An 18,650-nucleotide genomic window follows, 5' to 3' on the forward strand; every position below is an offset into this window, starting at 1 on the left:
TACATGTCATGGTCCATCCTATCATATTATAAATTATAATACTCCACTTGCCGAACAACTTGGAATCTACTTTAGAAATATATTTGTAGACCTACAATTGTTAAAATATAAGTAATTGACAATTTGACATAAATACAATTTTTTTGATAAAAACATTAGTACAAATGTGATAGGAATTTAAACTCTGCTTAAAGATTGTATCATTCGGTCGTAATTAGAACCTATCTCAGTTATGTTCAAGTTATATGCTCATAAACATATAAAAATTGATCAAATGTTAACTTTGAATTAGTGGCACTAGGTTTCAAAATCAATACGGCTTTTTATAGAGAAGAACTGACTACTAGAAAGAAATTAAGAAGAAATCAAAAGAAAACTAAAAGTGTCCGAGAAAATTTGGATAAAGATTCAACTAATTTTATGGACGTGGTTGTATCATTCGAAGTTGTTGAGCTACAATCTGAGAGAAAACTTAAATTGACGTCAATTTTTTATTTTTTTATATCAATGTTCTACTCTCCACTAGAACTTATCCGTAAGATCACATCCATACTTGAATACTTCAACACAAGCACACCGAATTTAAAACTTAGTGTAGAAGTATGTTCTTAAGGTCGAGTCACTGTCACTTTCAGACAAAATTATTTAACGTTGGTCGGATTCTTTTTCTCTTTCTTTTTATAGTGGCCACCATAACACATCACCTATAAGTCCATTGACCTTGATGTCTATGTTGTTCGATGCCATAATAATCTCATTAACAAATTTGTTAAACTAAAGTGTGTTTATTTTACAGTATGGACGATTAAGGGCGGATGGCTCAGCATTCGGAATAAATTCAACTGATCAGAGACATGACAAGTCTTCCTTTTTTCGTTTCTTTTTCTTTTTTTCTCAGTTTTTATTTTTGTATAAATTATATACATTTTACAAACCCACGAATGAATAAAAGTTAAATACAAAAGAGAAAAGTGATTTTTGAGATTATCCAAATTGTTGTTGTATATATAATTGCACCTTTGATTGTAGATAATGTCATAATGATCGTGTGGTTATCATTGGTCGAATAAACTTAAGCCATGGGTTATCAGTTATGTCAGAATTGTGAAAAGAATTAGTATAAGATCTGAATTATTCCTTGCAACTAACAGTTTATAACATACAGAACTTTTGTATGCAGCTAATATCTTTCCTGTTTTGATAGTTGAAATATTCTCAACTGCCCTTTGACAGGTGTGGTTTTGTAACATAAAAGTTCGACTCATGTCTTTTTTTTCCTTAAAGTGAAATTTCAAATTTTATTGGATGTTTTGAACATAACTTATATAGTGAGACTGTGAAACAACACGTTCACTGTTCACTTATTCAGCCTCGTTTCCTTTTTGTTACTGAGAATTAGTTTTCAATAAACTATATCATATTTGTACGTCTTTTTAGTATAATTAGTAGATAGATACGAAAAAAAATATTAAATAAATAGTAGAGGTAAAAAAAACAACAAAAAACAAAAGGGTCAAGATCTAGATTGATGAAGCTGAAACCATAGTGGGATGTATAATTTCAAACACACAGATTTCAAGGAGAATGTTTCTGTGGGGGCCCACCTTCTCCAGTCCTTAGACTTGTGACTTTGTCTGTCTCTCACATTATTCTTCTTCTTCCCTCTCTTTGTTTTTCAATTTTTGGATTTTTGATTGAATTTTTGCCTCTTCGGTCTCTCTACAACACATGGAAAACCAAAAACATGTACGCTTTGTTATTATTGTTTCATTTCAAAACTGTTTTCAGAATCATAAGTAATCCATGAAATCAACATTTTTCAAACACACTCACTCATGCCCATATATATTCATCATATATGTAATCAAAATGCATCGACTTAATTAGTTAGGTACCTTTCTTTGTTGCTGTAAAACGAACCCAATCAACTGTCTTTCTGGTCAGAAATCAAACGAATCCAGTAATTTATAATTAGATAAAGTTTTAACTGGAATATATGGTTTTATATATTACTAATTAATTGCGATGGTAGGGCTAAACCATCTTTAGCAATAAATAATAGATAAGTGTATTTAGTGATGATCATGTGAAAGTCATCAGACCTTACNTTTTTTTTTTTTTTTTTTAATTTCTCTTAATTTTTAAAAAATTGTACCTGTTCTTTAACAAAATGACATCCATGTGTTGTATGACCAAAAGAGAAAAAAACATACTCTGCTGTTGCATATAATAAATTGCACACTATATATAGAACATATTTTTGCATTGAATTTTTCATTATGTAATTTTTTTAAATAGTTTTGGTGAATGGATGGCATGAAAAAAATAGAATTAGCAAGAGAAGGAACATCAAAAGACCAACCAATGTATCATTAATAATCTGTGTTAGCAATAACAAAATTCAAAACAAATTAAAGTCATTCAATATGCATGCACCCCCAATAATACCCTTAAATCCAAGTTAAGAAAGAAAAAAAACCCACCAATAAGAAAATTGAAAGGGAAACTAATAACATATTGATTAATTAAATAAATAGCAATAATTAACCATTAATAGTACTAACTTCATCAATCAAGCCGAGAAATTAGCACCATGATCCCCCACTCAACATCCCAGTCCAATACCCACCAGATGTAGCGGCTGCATCACCACCACTACTTCCTCGCTTCTGATGATCATTAATGTCAACACTGACTGATGCTGATGAAGAAGAAACTGGCAGTTTCAAATCCTCAAAAGGAAACAAGTGCCTTCCATTCACATCATCATCGCCACCTTCTCCTCCTCCTTCACCTCCTTGAAACCCTCCATGGAATCCATTGTTATGATGATGATCTAATGAAAACCCTAGCAGTGTTGTATTCGTGTTGCAAGGCTTGTAATGGTCTTGCATTGAAAACCCTCCGGATGTTGGATCTTGATTATGAACTGGAAATCCCATAAACGAAGAACTTGAAGAATTCCCATTATTACTGTTGTTTCTTATGAGATCCAGCGAAGAAGTTGCCATGGCAGAACATGATGAAACAAGCAACGGATTGTTATTGTTGTGGCTCTTGTTGGTGTTGTTGCTGTTGTTCCCAATGTTGTGAATGAGGTCTGTGAAGTTGGTTCTGATCATCCCATGTGGTGGAAAACCTAAATTGAGATCTTGTTGGGTCGTCTCAAGGAATTTAGGGTTTTGACCGGTCAAACCTTGTTGAGACATGCTCATGAGGTGGTGGTGATGATGATCAGAGAGATGCTTCTTTGTAGCTGGTTGTGTAGAAACCGAGTGATTGTGACTAATATCAGAAGAAGAAGAAATTGACGATGAGTGAGATCTCTTGNCAAGAGAAGGAACATCAAAAGACCAACCAATGTATCATTTATAATCTGTGTTAGCAATAACAAAATTCAAAACAAATTAAAGTCATTCAATATGCATGCACCCCCAATAATACCCTTAAATCCAAGTTAAGAAAGAAAAAAAACCCACCAATAAGAAAATTGAAAGGGAAACTAATAACATATTGATTAATTAAATAAATAGCAATAATTAACCATTAATAGTACTAACTTCATCAATCAAGCCGAGAAATTAGCACCATGATCCCCCACTCAACATCCCAGTCCAATACCCACCAGATGTAGCGGCTGCATCACCACCACTACTTCCTCGCTTCTGATGATCATTAATGTCAACACTGACTGATGCTGATGAAGAAGAAACTGGCAATTTCAAATCCTCAAAAGGAAACAAGTGCCTTCCATTCACATCATCATCGCCACCTTCTCCTCCTCCTTCACCTCCTTGAAACCCTCCATGGAATCCATTGTTATGATGATGATCTAATGAAAACCCTAGCAGTGTTGTATTCGTGTTGCAAGGCTTGTAATGGTCTTGCATTGAAAACCCTCCGGATGTTGGATCTTGATTATGAACTGGAAATCCCATAAACGAAGAACTTGAAGAATTCCCATTATTACTGTTGTTTCTTATGAGATCCAGCGAAGAAGTTGCCATGGCAGAACATGATGAAACAAGCAACGGATTGTTATTGTTGTGGCTCTTGTTGGTGTTGTTGCTGTTGTTCCCAATGTTGTGAATGAGGTCTGTGAAGTTGGTTCTGATCATCCCATGTGGTGGAAAACCTAAATTGAGATCTTGTTGGGTCGTCTCAAGGAATTTAGGGTTTTGACCGGTCAAACCTTGTTGAGACATGCTCATGAGGTGGTGGTGATGATGATCAGAGAGATGCTTCTTTGTAGCTGGTTGTGTAGAAACCGAGTGATTGTGACTAATATCAGAAGAAGAAGAAATTGACGATGAGTGAGATCTCTTGTTCTTTCTTGAGCCACCGCCGACCGGAATGTTCCTAAGCGAACCACCTTCGGTCCAATACCTTCTACAACCTTTACAGAAGTATCTTGGCTGCGTCAAACTATAATTGTTGTAGTAACAAAACTTTGTGTTGGTTGAGTTACATCTCGGACAGTTTACAGCTTGGTCCTTTTCTGGCCTTGCCTTCCTCTCTCCACCCACGGCCCCAGCCGTTGGTGGCTGCTGCGGCTGAAGTGGTTGTGGTTGCGGCTTTGGGCATGTGTTTGTTACTATTTCTTCCAAGGGCTTCACTACAATCTCCTGATCATCAAAATCACAAAAAAAAAACTCTCCCAAACATTAACACAAAAACCTTTGCTATATATATACAAGTATATGTAAATACATAATTATCATGTATGTACTGTCTATAAAAAAATTAATGGGGTTTTCATCAAGATAAAAATGATTGAGATATTTGAGAAATGAAAAAAAAAACAGAAAAGAAAAAGCAAATTAATAAAGGGTAAAGTGAAAAAAAAACCATATAATTAAATTAAAGGAGAAGGTCCAAAACTGTTGAAGAGAAGAGTAACATCAAAAAGAAGAAGATCCAAAAAAACTTTAAAGGGAACTCTAAGTTAAGATCATCTACTGAAGCCAAGATATATCAAACGATCTAACACATACATATTGAGTTGTAAGAATATATATATGTGTTTGTGTATACCTGTGGCCAATGAGCTGTATCCATAGATGAACTTCCTCAGATCAGCCAAAACAAAAACTGATATTTCTTTTTCTTAATTGACTTCTGTATTTGGAAGAAAAAAACTATCTTTTTGTTTTTGTTTTGTAGGATGAAGAGAAAAGAAAAAATTTGATGGCTGAGAAATCTTTTTTGAATAGGGAACTTCTTTGTATGCTTGTCTCTGATCACATTTGCTTTATGGTAGAGACTAGACAGAGAGAGAGAGGGAGAGAACAAATTGTAGAATATAAGATTAATAAAACATTCCGAGTGGGAATCTTTGTCGTACTGAAAAATAAACAAATGCTTTAGTACGCGTCCATATTTATTATAAGCATGTATGTATGGGCTTATATTATATATTCACTCATCTATAATTTGCCAAAGAACTCTCCACATTATTTAGAACATGGAAGGCTTAATTAGGTGGAAGTACATACAATTACATATAGCCTGAATGTTTTTTTCTTTCAATAAAACAAATAGTGATGATGCTGCATTTCATTTTAATTCATTACCAAAAATCAAGTTCTCAATTAAATTGATTACAATAACTTAATTATTATAGATTCTTTAATTATGCGATTGTGAATTAAAAAATGTTATTCTTTTCCAAAATCGTCACAATTTTGTCTCTGAACTTGTAAGATAACATTATTATTCAGAAAAAATACTATCTTATATTTTTAATATTTATTATATACTAATTGGATGTTAATCAAAATTAAACTGAGTTTGTCGTTTTCAATATCTAAATACTATTTTTGACTCAACATAAAAATAAATAAAAAAAAAATCTAGCATAAGTGCAGAACATAATCAGATTCTCGTAGGTATTAGAAGAAGAAAAAAAACAAAAACAGTAGCAACGCGTTAACTCCTAAAAGAAGTTACAAACGTAAATCCTATTCGACAAGCAAATTATGGTTATGCTTTTGGAAATATTTTGACTATCAATATATGTGTGTTATCTGATAAAACATCATCTATCAGTTTCTTAATTGTTTAATATATATATATATATATATATATATATATCACTTGTTGTTTTTCAGTTCAAGGGAACTTTCAAATTTGAAAAATCAGAGTCGGGTTGAAAATTTTGGTCATTAGTTAGGTATTGGATATTTAAGTCTTAACGTCCACAACTATTTCACTTGTGTTCTTTAAATTGTAAACTATATATATAGTACATCAAAATTTCCTAATTTGATTTGAATGCCTGAACTTTAAAGTAGATTGGTCGCTTCTTCTGTTTCAAAAGTCGACTGCTCTTTTCGTAGTAAAATCACGGAAAGTGGCTTCTTTACCCATATACTGTTTTTTTTTTTTGGGTTAAAGAACATTTCTTAATTAGTGTTTCTAGAAAGTTATGGGGAATAGTGTTTCGACAGTTTTGAGCCAAAAAAAAATATTTAGTAGATTAATATTATGTGTGTTTTGATATTGTTACACGTAAAATATGTCTATATATCTAGGTTTTTTATCAAAAAAAAATTGTTAGAATGTTTCACATTTATTGGAAGTGAAGATAATTCGTTAGTTATGTAGTACTTATTACCAATTGATTATAATGATATGATACATAATAAATAATTTAACTTTTATGTATGTATCATCATTTATATTAACATTTTTGAAGTATATTTTGTTTTATGCCCTTTAAGTTTTACTAATTTTTTTTTTTTTTACAACATTAACTCTTAAAACAATTCCATAAATAACATTGCAGAGAAACTCAAATACTAAACTTTCTTAAATTGACTAACATTTGTTACATTTATTGCCATAAAATCTTAACAACATCTATATATTGCGATTTTTCCAAACAACTCTACTCATTAAAGTTTTAACCCATTAAAGATTTAACCCATCAAATCTCCAAAACTATTTTTATGGATGCTAGAATCTCTCACATTTAAATGATATACAACAGATTTTCCATAACAAAAGTTTACAATCTCCATAATTATATTAACATTAATAAATTTCCTAAACCGAAAATTCAATTTTAGAATGATTAGAAAATAATATTCACAAATATTTAACTTTAGCAAGAAGACATACATTTAATTCAGTATATATTTTATTTAGAAACTGAATATTGTTTGGTAATAATATAAACAACTAAAAACGGAATACAATTAAATTTTGCTTTTATTGGTCTCGATAAAAGACTCCTTCTTCATCAAGCATATTTAGATATATTAATATCAACTTCAAAAACTATACAAACATCTACAACCAAAACCTAAAACCTCATATCTAAAAGAGAAATGATTGCAACATTTGTTTTTTTAGAGATGTCCGCCCTTACAAGATGGCGTGGAGGGTGCAAGTGAAAGTCCTTCACTTGTGGCGTCAATACACAAGCAGCACTGCGAAAACCCTGGAGTTGATCTTGGCACTGTAAGAATCACACAAAAACATAATTTCCATGATTCTCTTTTATTATTCACATGAATCTTACTATGATGCTTTAATCATTTCAGGGAATGAAAATCCACGCATCAGTAAAAAAAAGACATGGTTACACGGTATGTTAACCATCTTCCTATTGGAGAATGGAGGTTCATAGAGACTTTTTCTCTAACACATCCCAATGGACAAGTTCGTCCCACGAATCATCTTTACAAGATGAATTTTGTTAACAGGACTATGGTTACCAGAAGTGATCCTAAATCAGACTCTAACTTTTTAAGCTTGGCTAAGTTTGAGCAGATTACTAGTGGTGAAATAAAGACCAACATGCTGATTTACAACTCATAATGTGTTTATATACATTTCTTTTTAGCACTACGGTTTCGTTATGTCATTAGGTTTTCACCCACGGTACACCGCGTGACTAAATTTTAAATTATTGTATTTTAAATAATAATTTTTAATTTATTTAGTTGTCAAATTCCTAATTAATTAAATTTTATCTAATTAATTTATAATTTTGTTTAGAATTTTTTTTCTCCTTCTTACGTTTTATACAATTTATAACCTAATTACATTAAATTTCTTATTAGATAGAATATAAAATTTTAAAATACTTAGTTTTGTTTTCAATAATTAAACAGAGGTATATGCTTATATGGTATGTTAGTTATGTGTATACAATTTTTTTTTTTGGAATATTAAGAATGTGTTGTAGTATGTGTAATATTTTGTAGTTCATACACTAAATAATTTATAAGTTAATTTTCCAAACTATGACTATAAATCTATAGTATATGAAATAAACTAATAGTTTTAGTGTTTGTTCTATAGTCCAAACCTGACATGCTAGGCGGATCACATAATATGTTTAAGTATTTTTAATCTGCAAAAACTCATCATACGAAACCCGTGAAAGTAAAATATAGTATGTGAGGTTAAAATTCATTTTTTATCAAATCAATTTTTCAAAATTTTATCAAGTAAAGAACAATACTTAAATTCACCCCTAGGGATGAACCTCTTCATTCACCTCCTTATAAAATAAGGAAATTAAGTTTGTATACATTTGCAATTATGTTTGTTACCTTTTAAAACACTTAGTTTCTATAAAAAAAAATGGAATATAGGTAGAGTTAATTTGTTTATTAAATTAATTATTTCATGCCAATGACATGTCTGTAAATAAGTGTCAACTTCATGATTTAATTTATAAATGTCTCAAAAAATGTATATATAGATAATCATTGCATGAAATAAACGTATAAACATAAATTATATATACATTTTTTAAATAAATTTTGGGTTATACCTTTTTGTTTCTAGTTATTTAAATTTCTAATTTGCAATATTGATCCCTAAACTATTCAAAGCACTCAATTACTGCAATTTGAGAAATCGACCAACATTTTATTTTATTGTCATAATCTCTCACACTTTATTACTATAATCTCTACAAATCTCAATGATCCAATCGAAACAATCTCAATGTTTTAAAGGGATCCACTTTCCCTTTCTTATTTATTTAAGCGTTTTTTATAATAATTATTTCCATATGTCTATATACTCTTTAATGTTAAAAAAATTGTACATATCAACTGTTTTGCAGTTTTTAATTGATTTTTTTGTTTTATGGTTTTTAGTTTTTATTTTTGGTGTAGATTATAGTTCTTGCAAAATAATCTTGAATGGTATTTATTTAGTTTTTGATTTTTATCAATAATTCTTCTTAAAAGCGTTTTGAAGTCTTTTTACTTTATTTTTTTTTACTTTTGTTTTGTGTTTAAGAATTGACTAAAATAATGATAATAATTGTTTTATAAAATGTCACATTAAATATGTTGAAAACCCCCCATATAATTTGGTTTATTTTTTATTTTTTGAGGAATTACCAAAAAAAAAATTCTATTCATTATCATAAACTATATATTGACATGGAAAAATTATAAACTATAAAAATATGCTAATTTTGTAAAAAAATTAACATAATTAAACTTGATAAAAAAAACTTATTTTGATTATTTTTTCTTACGCAAAAACTTATTTTGATTTTGGTGAGACGAGTTGGCATTAATACCATATAGGGAGTTAAGTGGAATTGTTTTTTTTTAAACACTTTTAGATGTGTACTAGGAGATAAATGTATTACTAGACTATACATATACCACACAGGTTAAAACCTTGAAAACACTACAAAAATCTTATACTTTGAATACTTATATCAAATACCTGTAAAATTTTATATTTTTAAAATTAATAAAACAATAATAAAATACAAATAAATACAATATAAATTTTAAATTTTTAAAATTAAAAATATTGTCCCTCAGTGTACCGCGAGTTAAATCCTAGTATGTGTACATATTTAGTTAACTATTTGATTACATATTTACATTGATACATTTTGTTAGCTAGTTTGATTATATTGATACATACAACTTTACAAGTATAACGCATCAACACAACAAGTATATGCTACATATACATCATCACAGAATTGAACCAAAAAATCAGCAATTTACCTTTTAAAAGACAAAATCGTTCTGCAAAGTGATAGGTGTGGCCTTTTTAAACTATCTTGTTAGAAGATTATCTTTAGAAATATATAATTATCAAATGGAAGAAAAATTTTCAGTTGTCGAAAAGGTACATAAAGTATAACTTTTTTTTCACGATATAAAGTATATTATCAGTATCTTATTAGTACGGAGGAATTAAAATTTAAGGACCAAATAATTTGACCATCCATTGACGAGTTGACCTCTTATATTATCTCTTATTTTGGTCGCCCTATTACATTCTAAAATCAAATAACAACAAAACGAACACAATTCATCTATTTTAACATGTTTTCTTGGGACTTATTTACACGTACAAGTCAGATATACAGAAACAAAAACATTATGTACAAATGTTAAGAAGAGAGAAGCCAAACACACCCCTTAAAGGTCCACATGCACCAGATTAAAAAAAAAATCATTTGTTATCTCATACTAAAACTTATCCGTATTTCACGTGTGACTTAAGATTCCAATTAGGCTATATATGATTACCTGTATCGCACGAATTTAAGCTGATTTCATCGTAGACGGTCATGATCTACCCCATCATAACGTTGTGGTGTGTTTGATTAGTCTGGCCCTCAGATTTAATATGACCTAATGTGTCATCGCCACGTGAGCTATCTTAGTGTACAAAACAGCTCATGAACACCTAATTTCTTTCACTCCACATGCCACGCTCCCTTATTTAGCCATCTTCTTATCACGAATGAAGTATTTTACCAAACACATTATAATAATATATCTGTAAGAAACCAATATCTTACTATTAATTAGTTAGACTCGGTGTTAAAATTATATTATGAAATGGTCATATTGTGTAAATATATGCTCCAAAATCCCAAATAGAGATTAATATCGTTGGTAAACTTGATTAGTCTTCATTTCTCAAAGTAGTAATCATGCATATGTGACATACAAGAGTCAGAGATGTTGACAAGTGTCGTGAATTGAGCTGACCGAGCCGAATAATGAACGGTTATTAGGGCTAGTTGTGGCCGGTGAAGTTAGGGGCCTACATTACCCCATGCGCGTGCCTTCTCTGATAATTCTCGACGAAGAAAAGGTCCACCGAATCTGAGCCGTTGGATTTAGTTAGGGTCCTACGTAGTGCGTGGATAGCATCTTAGAGAAGTTGCGGTCCATGTCAGCGTGTGTGTGGACAAACAAACCCGCACCTTAACCAACTTGCCATTCTCTGCACCCTTAAGCCACTTTACCAGTAGTTGTATTTCCTTTTTTTGGTCTTCTCGAATCCACTTTTTGGAGAGCAAATAACAAAATTCTGATGCAAGAGTTTATTTCGGGTAAAAGATTAGAAACTACTGACTCATAGACTTCAACTTAAGTCTTTGGTTTTGAGCATATTTATTTAAACAGGAAATTATCGTTGTTAAGAGTTTGACTCCTTGGAGATGGAGACACCGTGCGTAACTTTTTCCATCTCTTAATCGAGGGGTTATATTGCTGGTTTTACACTCTTACTGTATAGGTTGAATGTTTGGATTAATTTGATCGGTTCAGTTTAGCTATCATGTGTACTAATGGGCCAACTTAGAATTAGTGATCTTATTGGGCTTCCTTCTTTTCAGTTTTTGAAAAACAGCTACACCTTCGATCCTTGTTGATATGGTATAATCTTAATCCAACATGTTATTATACCATTAAACATGTTAGCTCTAGGCGATGAAAATTATATTATTTTTGTAATATTCAACTGTGTAAATATATTCCACCAACCTCCATAAATATTAGACTGAGATAACATAAACATTTAACGATAATATCAGAAGTTACTTTTGCTGACACTACTTTCATTAGTACTAGGCTAGCAGCTCAGGACCCAAATTTTGGTACCCTGGCTCAAATTTAAGTAAAATATATTTTAAGTCACACACTATAAAGTAAAATAAATTTTGGTACCCTGCTTTCTTAGATATATATAGGATAAAAGGAGTGTTATATGAGAGAGAAATAAAAACGTGAAACTGATGGAATTGGTAAGAAAGAGATAAAATATTGTTCTCTCAAATAAGATGGGTTATACCACATCTAAGTTGATATTAAACAGCACCATTTGAAAATGAGCCAAACACACAACTTTTGTAGTAGATATTCTCTATAATTTTACAATGCACCCTACATGGACGACCAACCAACCAATAAGCAGCACTACACTAATCATCGGATCATCGCAAATTAAAACAAACAAACACAAAAATCTCGCATTAATGACTTTGGGGCCTCAAATTCATTTGGGCTTTTTTATGTTATAATTAATGCCTTCTCCAAATAAAAAGGTCCGTAAAGGGCTAGTCCTTTATTTCCCAAACAAATTGCTGGTTCATGCTCTCGCTAAAGTAAGTTAAATTCATCGATGCATCGAACGTGTGTGAGTTGTGAACTGTTTTGTTTTATATGCTAGATTTACACTGAAGGTGTTATTAAAAAAGGAAACTTCAGTGAACGGAGAACTAGCGGGGTATTTACAAAGTGCACTAGTACGACTTCCTTCTCTGTCCAAATGAACGAACGGAGAACTAGCGGGATATTTCCAAAGTACAAGAGGATTGAGACAAGGTTGTTCGCTGTCCCCGTACCTCTTTGTCATCTGTATGAATGTTCTGTCTCTTATGCTCGATAAGGCTGCAGCTGATCGAAACATTGGCTATCATCCTCGCTGCAAAACTATGAGTCTCACTCATTCTGTTTTGCAGATGATATTTTCGTTTTCTCTGACGGAAGCTCACGCTCTGTTTCAGAAACTTTAGCTGTTTTCAACAAGTTTGCAGTCATCTCTGGTCTCAAAATCAGCTTGGAGAAATGTACCCTCTTCATGGCTCGCTTTTCTCCGCAGCATCAACAAGATATCCTCCAGCATTTTCCATTTACGGTTGGCTCTCTTCCTGTGCGGTATTTGGAACTCCCCCTCCTCACCCGTTGTATGAATCACCTCATGGACGGGTCGGTTCTTGTCTTTTGCGGGCAGACTTCAGTTAATCAAGTCGTGCTTTCAAGTCTCACCAACTTTTGGCTCTCTGCTTTCCTTCTGCCAAAAAAATGTCTTCAGGAGATTGATAGCCTTTTCTCGGCTTTCCTGTGGTCTGGTCCAGACCTTAGTTCGGGGAAGGCTAAGATATATTGGCTTGACGTGTGTAAACTGAAGTCTGAGGAAAATTTGGGACTTCGTCGTTTGCCAGACACAAATACAGTGTGCATTTTGAAACTCATTTGGCGACTTGTGTCGGCTGGAAATTCCCTTTGGGTTAACTGGGTCCAGCGAAACTTGATTAGAACTGGTTCCTTTTGGATAGTTAATGAAAAGAGTGTTGGGGATTCTTGGATGTGGAGGAACATTTTGAAATATCGAGCACTTGCTGCGAGTTTACATAATAAATAGGTGACAACAGGCCTCGATACTTCCTTCTGGTTCGATGATTGGAGCCCGTTTGGTCAACTGTTTGGGCAACTTGGGCAACGTGGTAGTATTGATATGGGAATCCCGCAACAGAGTATTGTGGCAGAGGCACTTTCGCATCGGAGACGTCGACACCGGGTAGACATTTTGAACCAACTTGAAGATGTTCTTGACTCTCTTCGTGCATCAGTGCATCCAACTGGTTATGATCGACCTCTTTGGAAACAAAAGAACGGCTCTTTTAAGAGTAAATTTCTCTCGCATGATACTTGGTTTTTGATAAGGCAACCAAACCCTCCTTGTGACTGGTATGCAGGTGTTTGGTTTCCCCACTCAACGCCCAAGTTCTCTTTTATATCCTGGCTTGCTTTCCAAAACAGACTCTCCACTGGTGACAAATTGGTTCAATGGAACGCAACTGCGAATAGATCTTGTGTCCTCTGTCAGGGACACGGGGAAACAAGAGATCATATTTTATTCTCATGCACGTACTCCTCTCATGTCTGGTCTGCACTGGCTCAAGGGTTACTCGGTGTCCGGTTTACCATGAACTGGGCAGCCTTGGTCCCTCTGCTTCTTGACTCGTCCACTCCACGGCTCCACACTTTTGTTCTCCGGTATGTTTTTCAGGCTGCTCTGTATAACATTTGGAGAGAACGTAATGCCCGACGACATGGGGAAGCTCCCACTCCACCTATCAATCTCTTCAAGCTCATTGCCAAGCATGTCCGTAATCGTTTGCTCACTCTGGTAACCACCTCCGGCTATGAGGGTGGTCTTTAGTATTGGTTTCAAACACATCCCATCTAATCAAGCTCTGGGTGGTCTTCAAATGTTTTAACTATATTATCTTTTCACGTTTTAAGCTTTAAACTTTTTTGGACCACAGTCTTTTTTTTGGTGAATATATTTTAACATTCATACACAAAAAAAAGGAAACTTAAGAAAGCATGTGCATTGTTCTTTTGTTTTAAGTTTGGTGCCAACCTTCTCCTTTTCTGCTCTTATGTAATGATTAGAATTCCGTAAGGACGGAGCAAGTTTGATGGCGCACGAGAGTTCTTTTTCATCACAAGTGAAAAAGTGAAAGATGAAAAGTGAAAACCCCTGGCGCATGTTAGTAGGGTCCCCTTCGATAAAAAGAAAAAGAATAGATAGAGAGACCCACGCGTAAAAGTATTATCATATCATGCGCCATTTTATATGGTCCTAACTCCTAAATCTTAGTCCCATCTCTAACCAATTCTCATCTTTCTATCTTTCTTTTTTCTCACTTCTCCATATTATTTGTTTTCTTTTCATGTCCTTTGTAGATTTCTTATCCATTTTTAGTTCATTTAAATTCACTATATACTATTTCTCCTATTTATATTAGATATACATTTATAAAATTTAGTTTTACATAATATCCCGAGTATGCATATCATTTGAGAAAACATAACTATTTAGTCTATCTTACTCTATTCTTCACGACTTATTGATAGAAAATTTTAACTATTAAAGCAAAAGGTAAACTAATCAATGCAAAGTGCAAACTCATTATTAAAGAAAAAAACTCAACATCCAAATAGCACCACACGTAATAATATAACAGTGATGGAAAGCCAGAACTTCCTTTTAATATCTAACATGGACATATGGATAGTCAATGTCAAACCGATTATTTTAGAATTGATTAAAAAAAAAAACGATAAGAAAGAGAGAAAGAGATCTCTCTCTCACAGATCAGTCCAAATGAGTTAATCACAAGATTATCAAAAGATGAGAAGAACTTCCAAGCACTTTCGAAACTAATGATTGACATTATGATTTCCCACTTAACTTTATTATTCTAAGTTTAAGTATAATAGTCCAAGTTGAACTCTTCTTCATATATATATATATATATATATATATATTCTTACAGAAAAGAAAACGATGACAAAAATCTAGATTAATTGTTTCTCATATATATAATATAACTTAAGTATAAACAAAAGACTACAACGTACATCAGCTTCGCATTTGCACTATAGAAATAGAATACTAATTGTATATATATTAACTAAGCTTTATGATATTTTTCTCATCTAATAAGATTTAGTATCATTTGTTTTCCTAAGGGTATATGATAAGATAATTACTACTACTTTATTTATTTTTTTCTATTAGCTACATGGGTCGAAGCCGGCCTTGGAAGGTTGAGTTACCAGAATCTCAGAAGCAGCCCATAACTTGGTAGCTTCGGAGGAGTCGGAGCCGAGTCCAGACGGCGTTGTTTCATTACAGTCCGTAAAGTACTTTCCCGATACGTTCACCAGTCTTGGATTTGTTGCCACGTAACACGTCGTTGCAGCTGCCTAATCCCATGCCAAAACCAAACAAAGTAAGCACATAAATCTAATAATCTTCAAACAGGATTAACAACAAAAAGGATAACTTATCCACCACAGATTATGTTACAAACTTTATAATTAAAAAATAAATAAAAAATAAAAATAACAATTTATTACTTGAGGGACGGTCTTGACGAGCTTGGAAGCCAGGAAGAAGACGAGATCTGAGTAGGTAAAGACAAAGGGAAGTCATATAGAGATATGATTAAGAATCTTGATCATGATTATAATTCAAGAATAAACTAATATGCTAATGTAGTGACTACTGACTAGTAAGAAAAAAATTAAAATAAACCAACCTGTCAATAAGCCTTCTCGGTCTCTTGTTAACCGGGTTCTAACAACTCCTGGGTGTACGCAGTTTACAGTCACGTTCGCTTCAATTTTCTGCATTTTGTTTTCCTTACCATTAAATTATATATTTATATAATAAACATTAATCACTTTAGTTTAATGACCCACATGATTGTCCTAAATCCTAACTATGGTCAATAGTCAAATAAACTTTGTGGTGTGTGACTTAACTAACTCTTTCACATATTTAGTTAGAATACAAATCCTAGTTATCTAGGTTTCTTGTTGTCCCCTTCCCATACCCCCTTTCACCCTTTCATTAATCATTTTACACTTTAAAAAAATTCAATAAATTTGACCATTATGACACACATCAATTTCTACAATTATGCTTCTGAGTTTTTTTTGGGACAATTATTTATTGTGTGAGTAATTTATTAAATGGATGCAAGTAAATAAGGGAGAGAGAGAGAGAGGAGGAGAGAAAGAGACCTGGAGTCTAGAAGAGAGCTCCTTGGTATGCAAAACGTTGGCAAGCTTCGAGAGAGCATACGCACGTGTCGCATCGAATTGACTAATCGATCAAAACCCAAAGAAAAGAAAAAAAAATATTACATTCCCAAAAATCAAAACCCTATTACTTCGCTTTCCCATTTATTTACCCCTCTAGCAAGTTACTGTCACTCATCAGTCAAAACATTAACAACTACGCAGCTTTTTAGCTTTAGGTAAAAAGTAAATTCCTCGACAAGTTTTTATTCACCTCTCAAGCACACCAATCCTACTCACTCATTTATAGTTCTAGCTATTAGGCTCTTACATGAATTTGTACTAGATGTTACAGTATTACTTTACTTGTCTGATTTAGAGAATTAAAGTATGGAATGTGAACATCTACACCTACTCCCTGACTCAAACCAGAAGATAAAAGAGATTATTCTTACCACTTGGGTTGTGAAATGAGCCGGAGATATTCGATCAAGTCGCCGGTAATCCAGCCGTGAATACCCGACGTAACGTTAACGATACGTCCTTGAACTCCTGTTTCCTCCACCGTTTGTATCATCTTCTTTAGCAAAAGATTGGTCAAAAGAAAATGGCCTGATGATGATAATAATAATTAAGAAGGCCATTAACGAAAGAGATTAAAAATAAAAATATTAGTATAATGGCCAGAGTAATTAAATTAAGATCTGTCACATAGAGTAGGGGAATCGTATGATTAAGAAAATAGTAATACCTAGATAATTAGTGGCAAATGTCATCTCGATCCCGTCTTCGGATATTGCATGTTCATGTGCTAACTTGCCTGCGTTGTTTCTGATTCGACAATTGTATATTAAAATATACTGTATTAATTAATCACATAAGATAATAATTAAAACAAAACCCAAATCAACAAAAATTAAGAAGAAACTGAGATTATGTTCTGTTCACAACATAATAAACTCCCAGAACCAGCCACACGTACTTACATGAGAAGATTAAGAGGTAGATCAAGAGACTCGAAACCGGAGACGAAGCTTCGTACGGAGGCGATAGAACTAAGATCAAGCTTCATAACGACGATCTCCGTCTCGGGGAACTCAGAGACGATCTTTTCTTTCGCTTCTTCCGCCGCTTTCACGTTCCTTGCCGGAAATATCAACCTCGCTCCTCGTCTCGCCAAGACTCTCGCCGTCTCCGCTCCGATCCCTGACGTCGCACCTGATCAAACAACAAATAAGAATCCAGACGGCTCGACTGACCCGAAACTCGAAAAAAAAAAGGGATAAAAAGAATGAATCACCGGTGATTATGGCTGTGATGGAACGAAGGTCACAGTTCTCGGTAACCTCCTCGGCGGTGGATTTAGAACCGAAGCCGCTAGCACCGGCGGCGCCGAGAAGGTATCTTCCCGTCTCGATCATCGGAGTTTTTTTCTCTGTTACCGGCGACTGTTATGTGGACTGGAAGAGTCTTTTTCTCTTTCCGAATTAAAATTAAAGCCACAAGAAAGAAACAGAATAAGGTAAGGAAGAATACAAATAAGAAGCAACGTAATTTGCCGTTTTCAGTTAGGAGGGTATAATCGTAAATGTAGTATCAGAAGAAAAAAAAAAAAAACTGAGTTTGCTCTTGTCAGGTTTTTGTAAGGCAACGCCGCCTGGCAAGAGAGGAGAAATAGTAATGTGTTTATTTATAGTCAAACTTTGTATTGATGATGATGATGTGGTTAACAAAAAAAAAGGGTAGTAGTAGTAGATACAACTTTTTATGAATAAGGATCGGTGTAAAATATAGTAGTATACAATCTTGTACTTTCTTCTTGTTTTAAATCATTTCGTAGTGGTAGGTCTAGTTGTTGTATTTATATTATGATATAATTATTACAGTTCTTGTTTTAAACCTGCAAGGTTCAGGTTTTAGCAAATCAGTATGCATTAGATTTGAAGCAGAAATCACTCCGAAAGCTATGCATACTAAACTAAAAAGCACAAGGATGTTCTTGTCACTATGTTGGAAGTTTGATTGAATTTTTATCCT

At 33.1% G+C, this 18,650-nt stretch overlaps 3 protein-coding genes across 3 annotated transcripts; all 3 read right to left on the reverse strand.

Annotated features, from left to right (window-relative positions):
- Nucleotides 2,345–4,661, reverse strand: LOC104722593 (dof zinc finger protein DOF4.6-like). Its single transcript, XM_010440790.2, has 2 exons — nucleotides 4,321–4,661; nucleotides 2,345–3,324 (listed from the first exon to the last, which is right to left on the reverse strand). Exon 2 carries the CDS (start codon nucleotides 3,213–3,215, stop codon nucleotides 2,586–2,588), a length of 630 nt encoding a protein of 209 aa, XP_010439092.1. The 5' UTR covers nucleotides 3,216–3,324; nucleotides 4,321–4,661; the 3' UTR covers nucleotides 2,345–2,585.
- Nucleotides 3,341–4,604, reverse strand: LOC104727782 (dof zinc finger protein DOF4.6-like). The gene has a single exon (XM_010446856.2). It carries the CDS (start codon nucleotides 4,209–4,211, stop codon nucleotides 3,582–3,584), a length of 630 nt encoding a protein of 209 aa, XP_010445158.2. The 5' UTR covers nucleotides 4,212–4,604; the 3' UTR covers nucleotides 3,341–3,581.
- LOC104722594 (short-chain dehydrogenase TIC 32, chloroplastic-like) lies at nucleotides 15,385–18,356 on the reverse strand. The gene is made up of 8 exons (XM_010440791.2): nucleotides 17,914–18,356; nucleotides 17,600–17,831; nucleotides 17,365–17,444; nucleotides 17,069–17,225; nucleotides 16,617–16,698; nucleotides 16,130–16,217; nucleotides 15,948–15,994; nucleotides 15,385–15,794 (listed from the first exon to the last, which is right to left on the reverse strand). The coding sequence occupies exons 1-8, from the start codon at nucleotides 18,032–18,034 to the stop codon at nucleotides 15,603–15,605; spliced, it is 999 nt and encodes a 332-aa protein (XP_010439093.1). The 5' UTR covers nucleotides 18,035–18,356; the 3' UTR covers nucleotides 15,385–15,602.

The sequence above is a fragment of the Camelina sativa genome, chromosome 11, assembly GCF_000633955.1.
Source record: "Camelina sativa cultivar DH55 chromosome 11, Cs, whole genome shotgun sequence".
Classification (NCBI taxonomy): domain Eukaryota; kingdom Viridiplantae; phylum Streptophyta; class Magnoliopsida; order Brassicales; family Brassicaceae; genus Camelina; species Camelina sativa.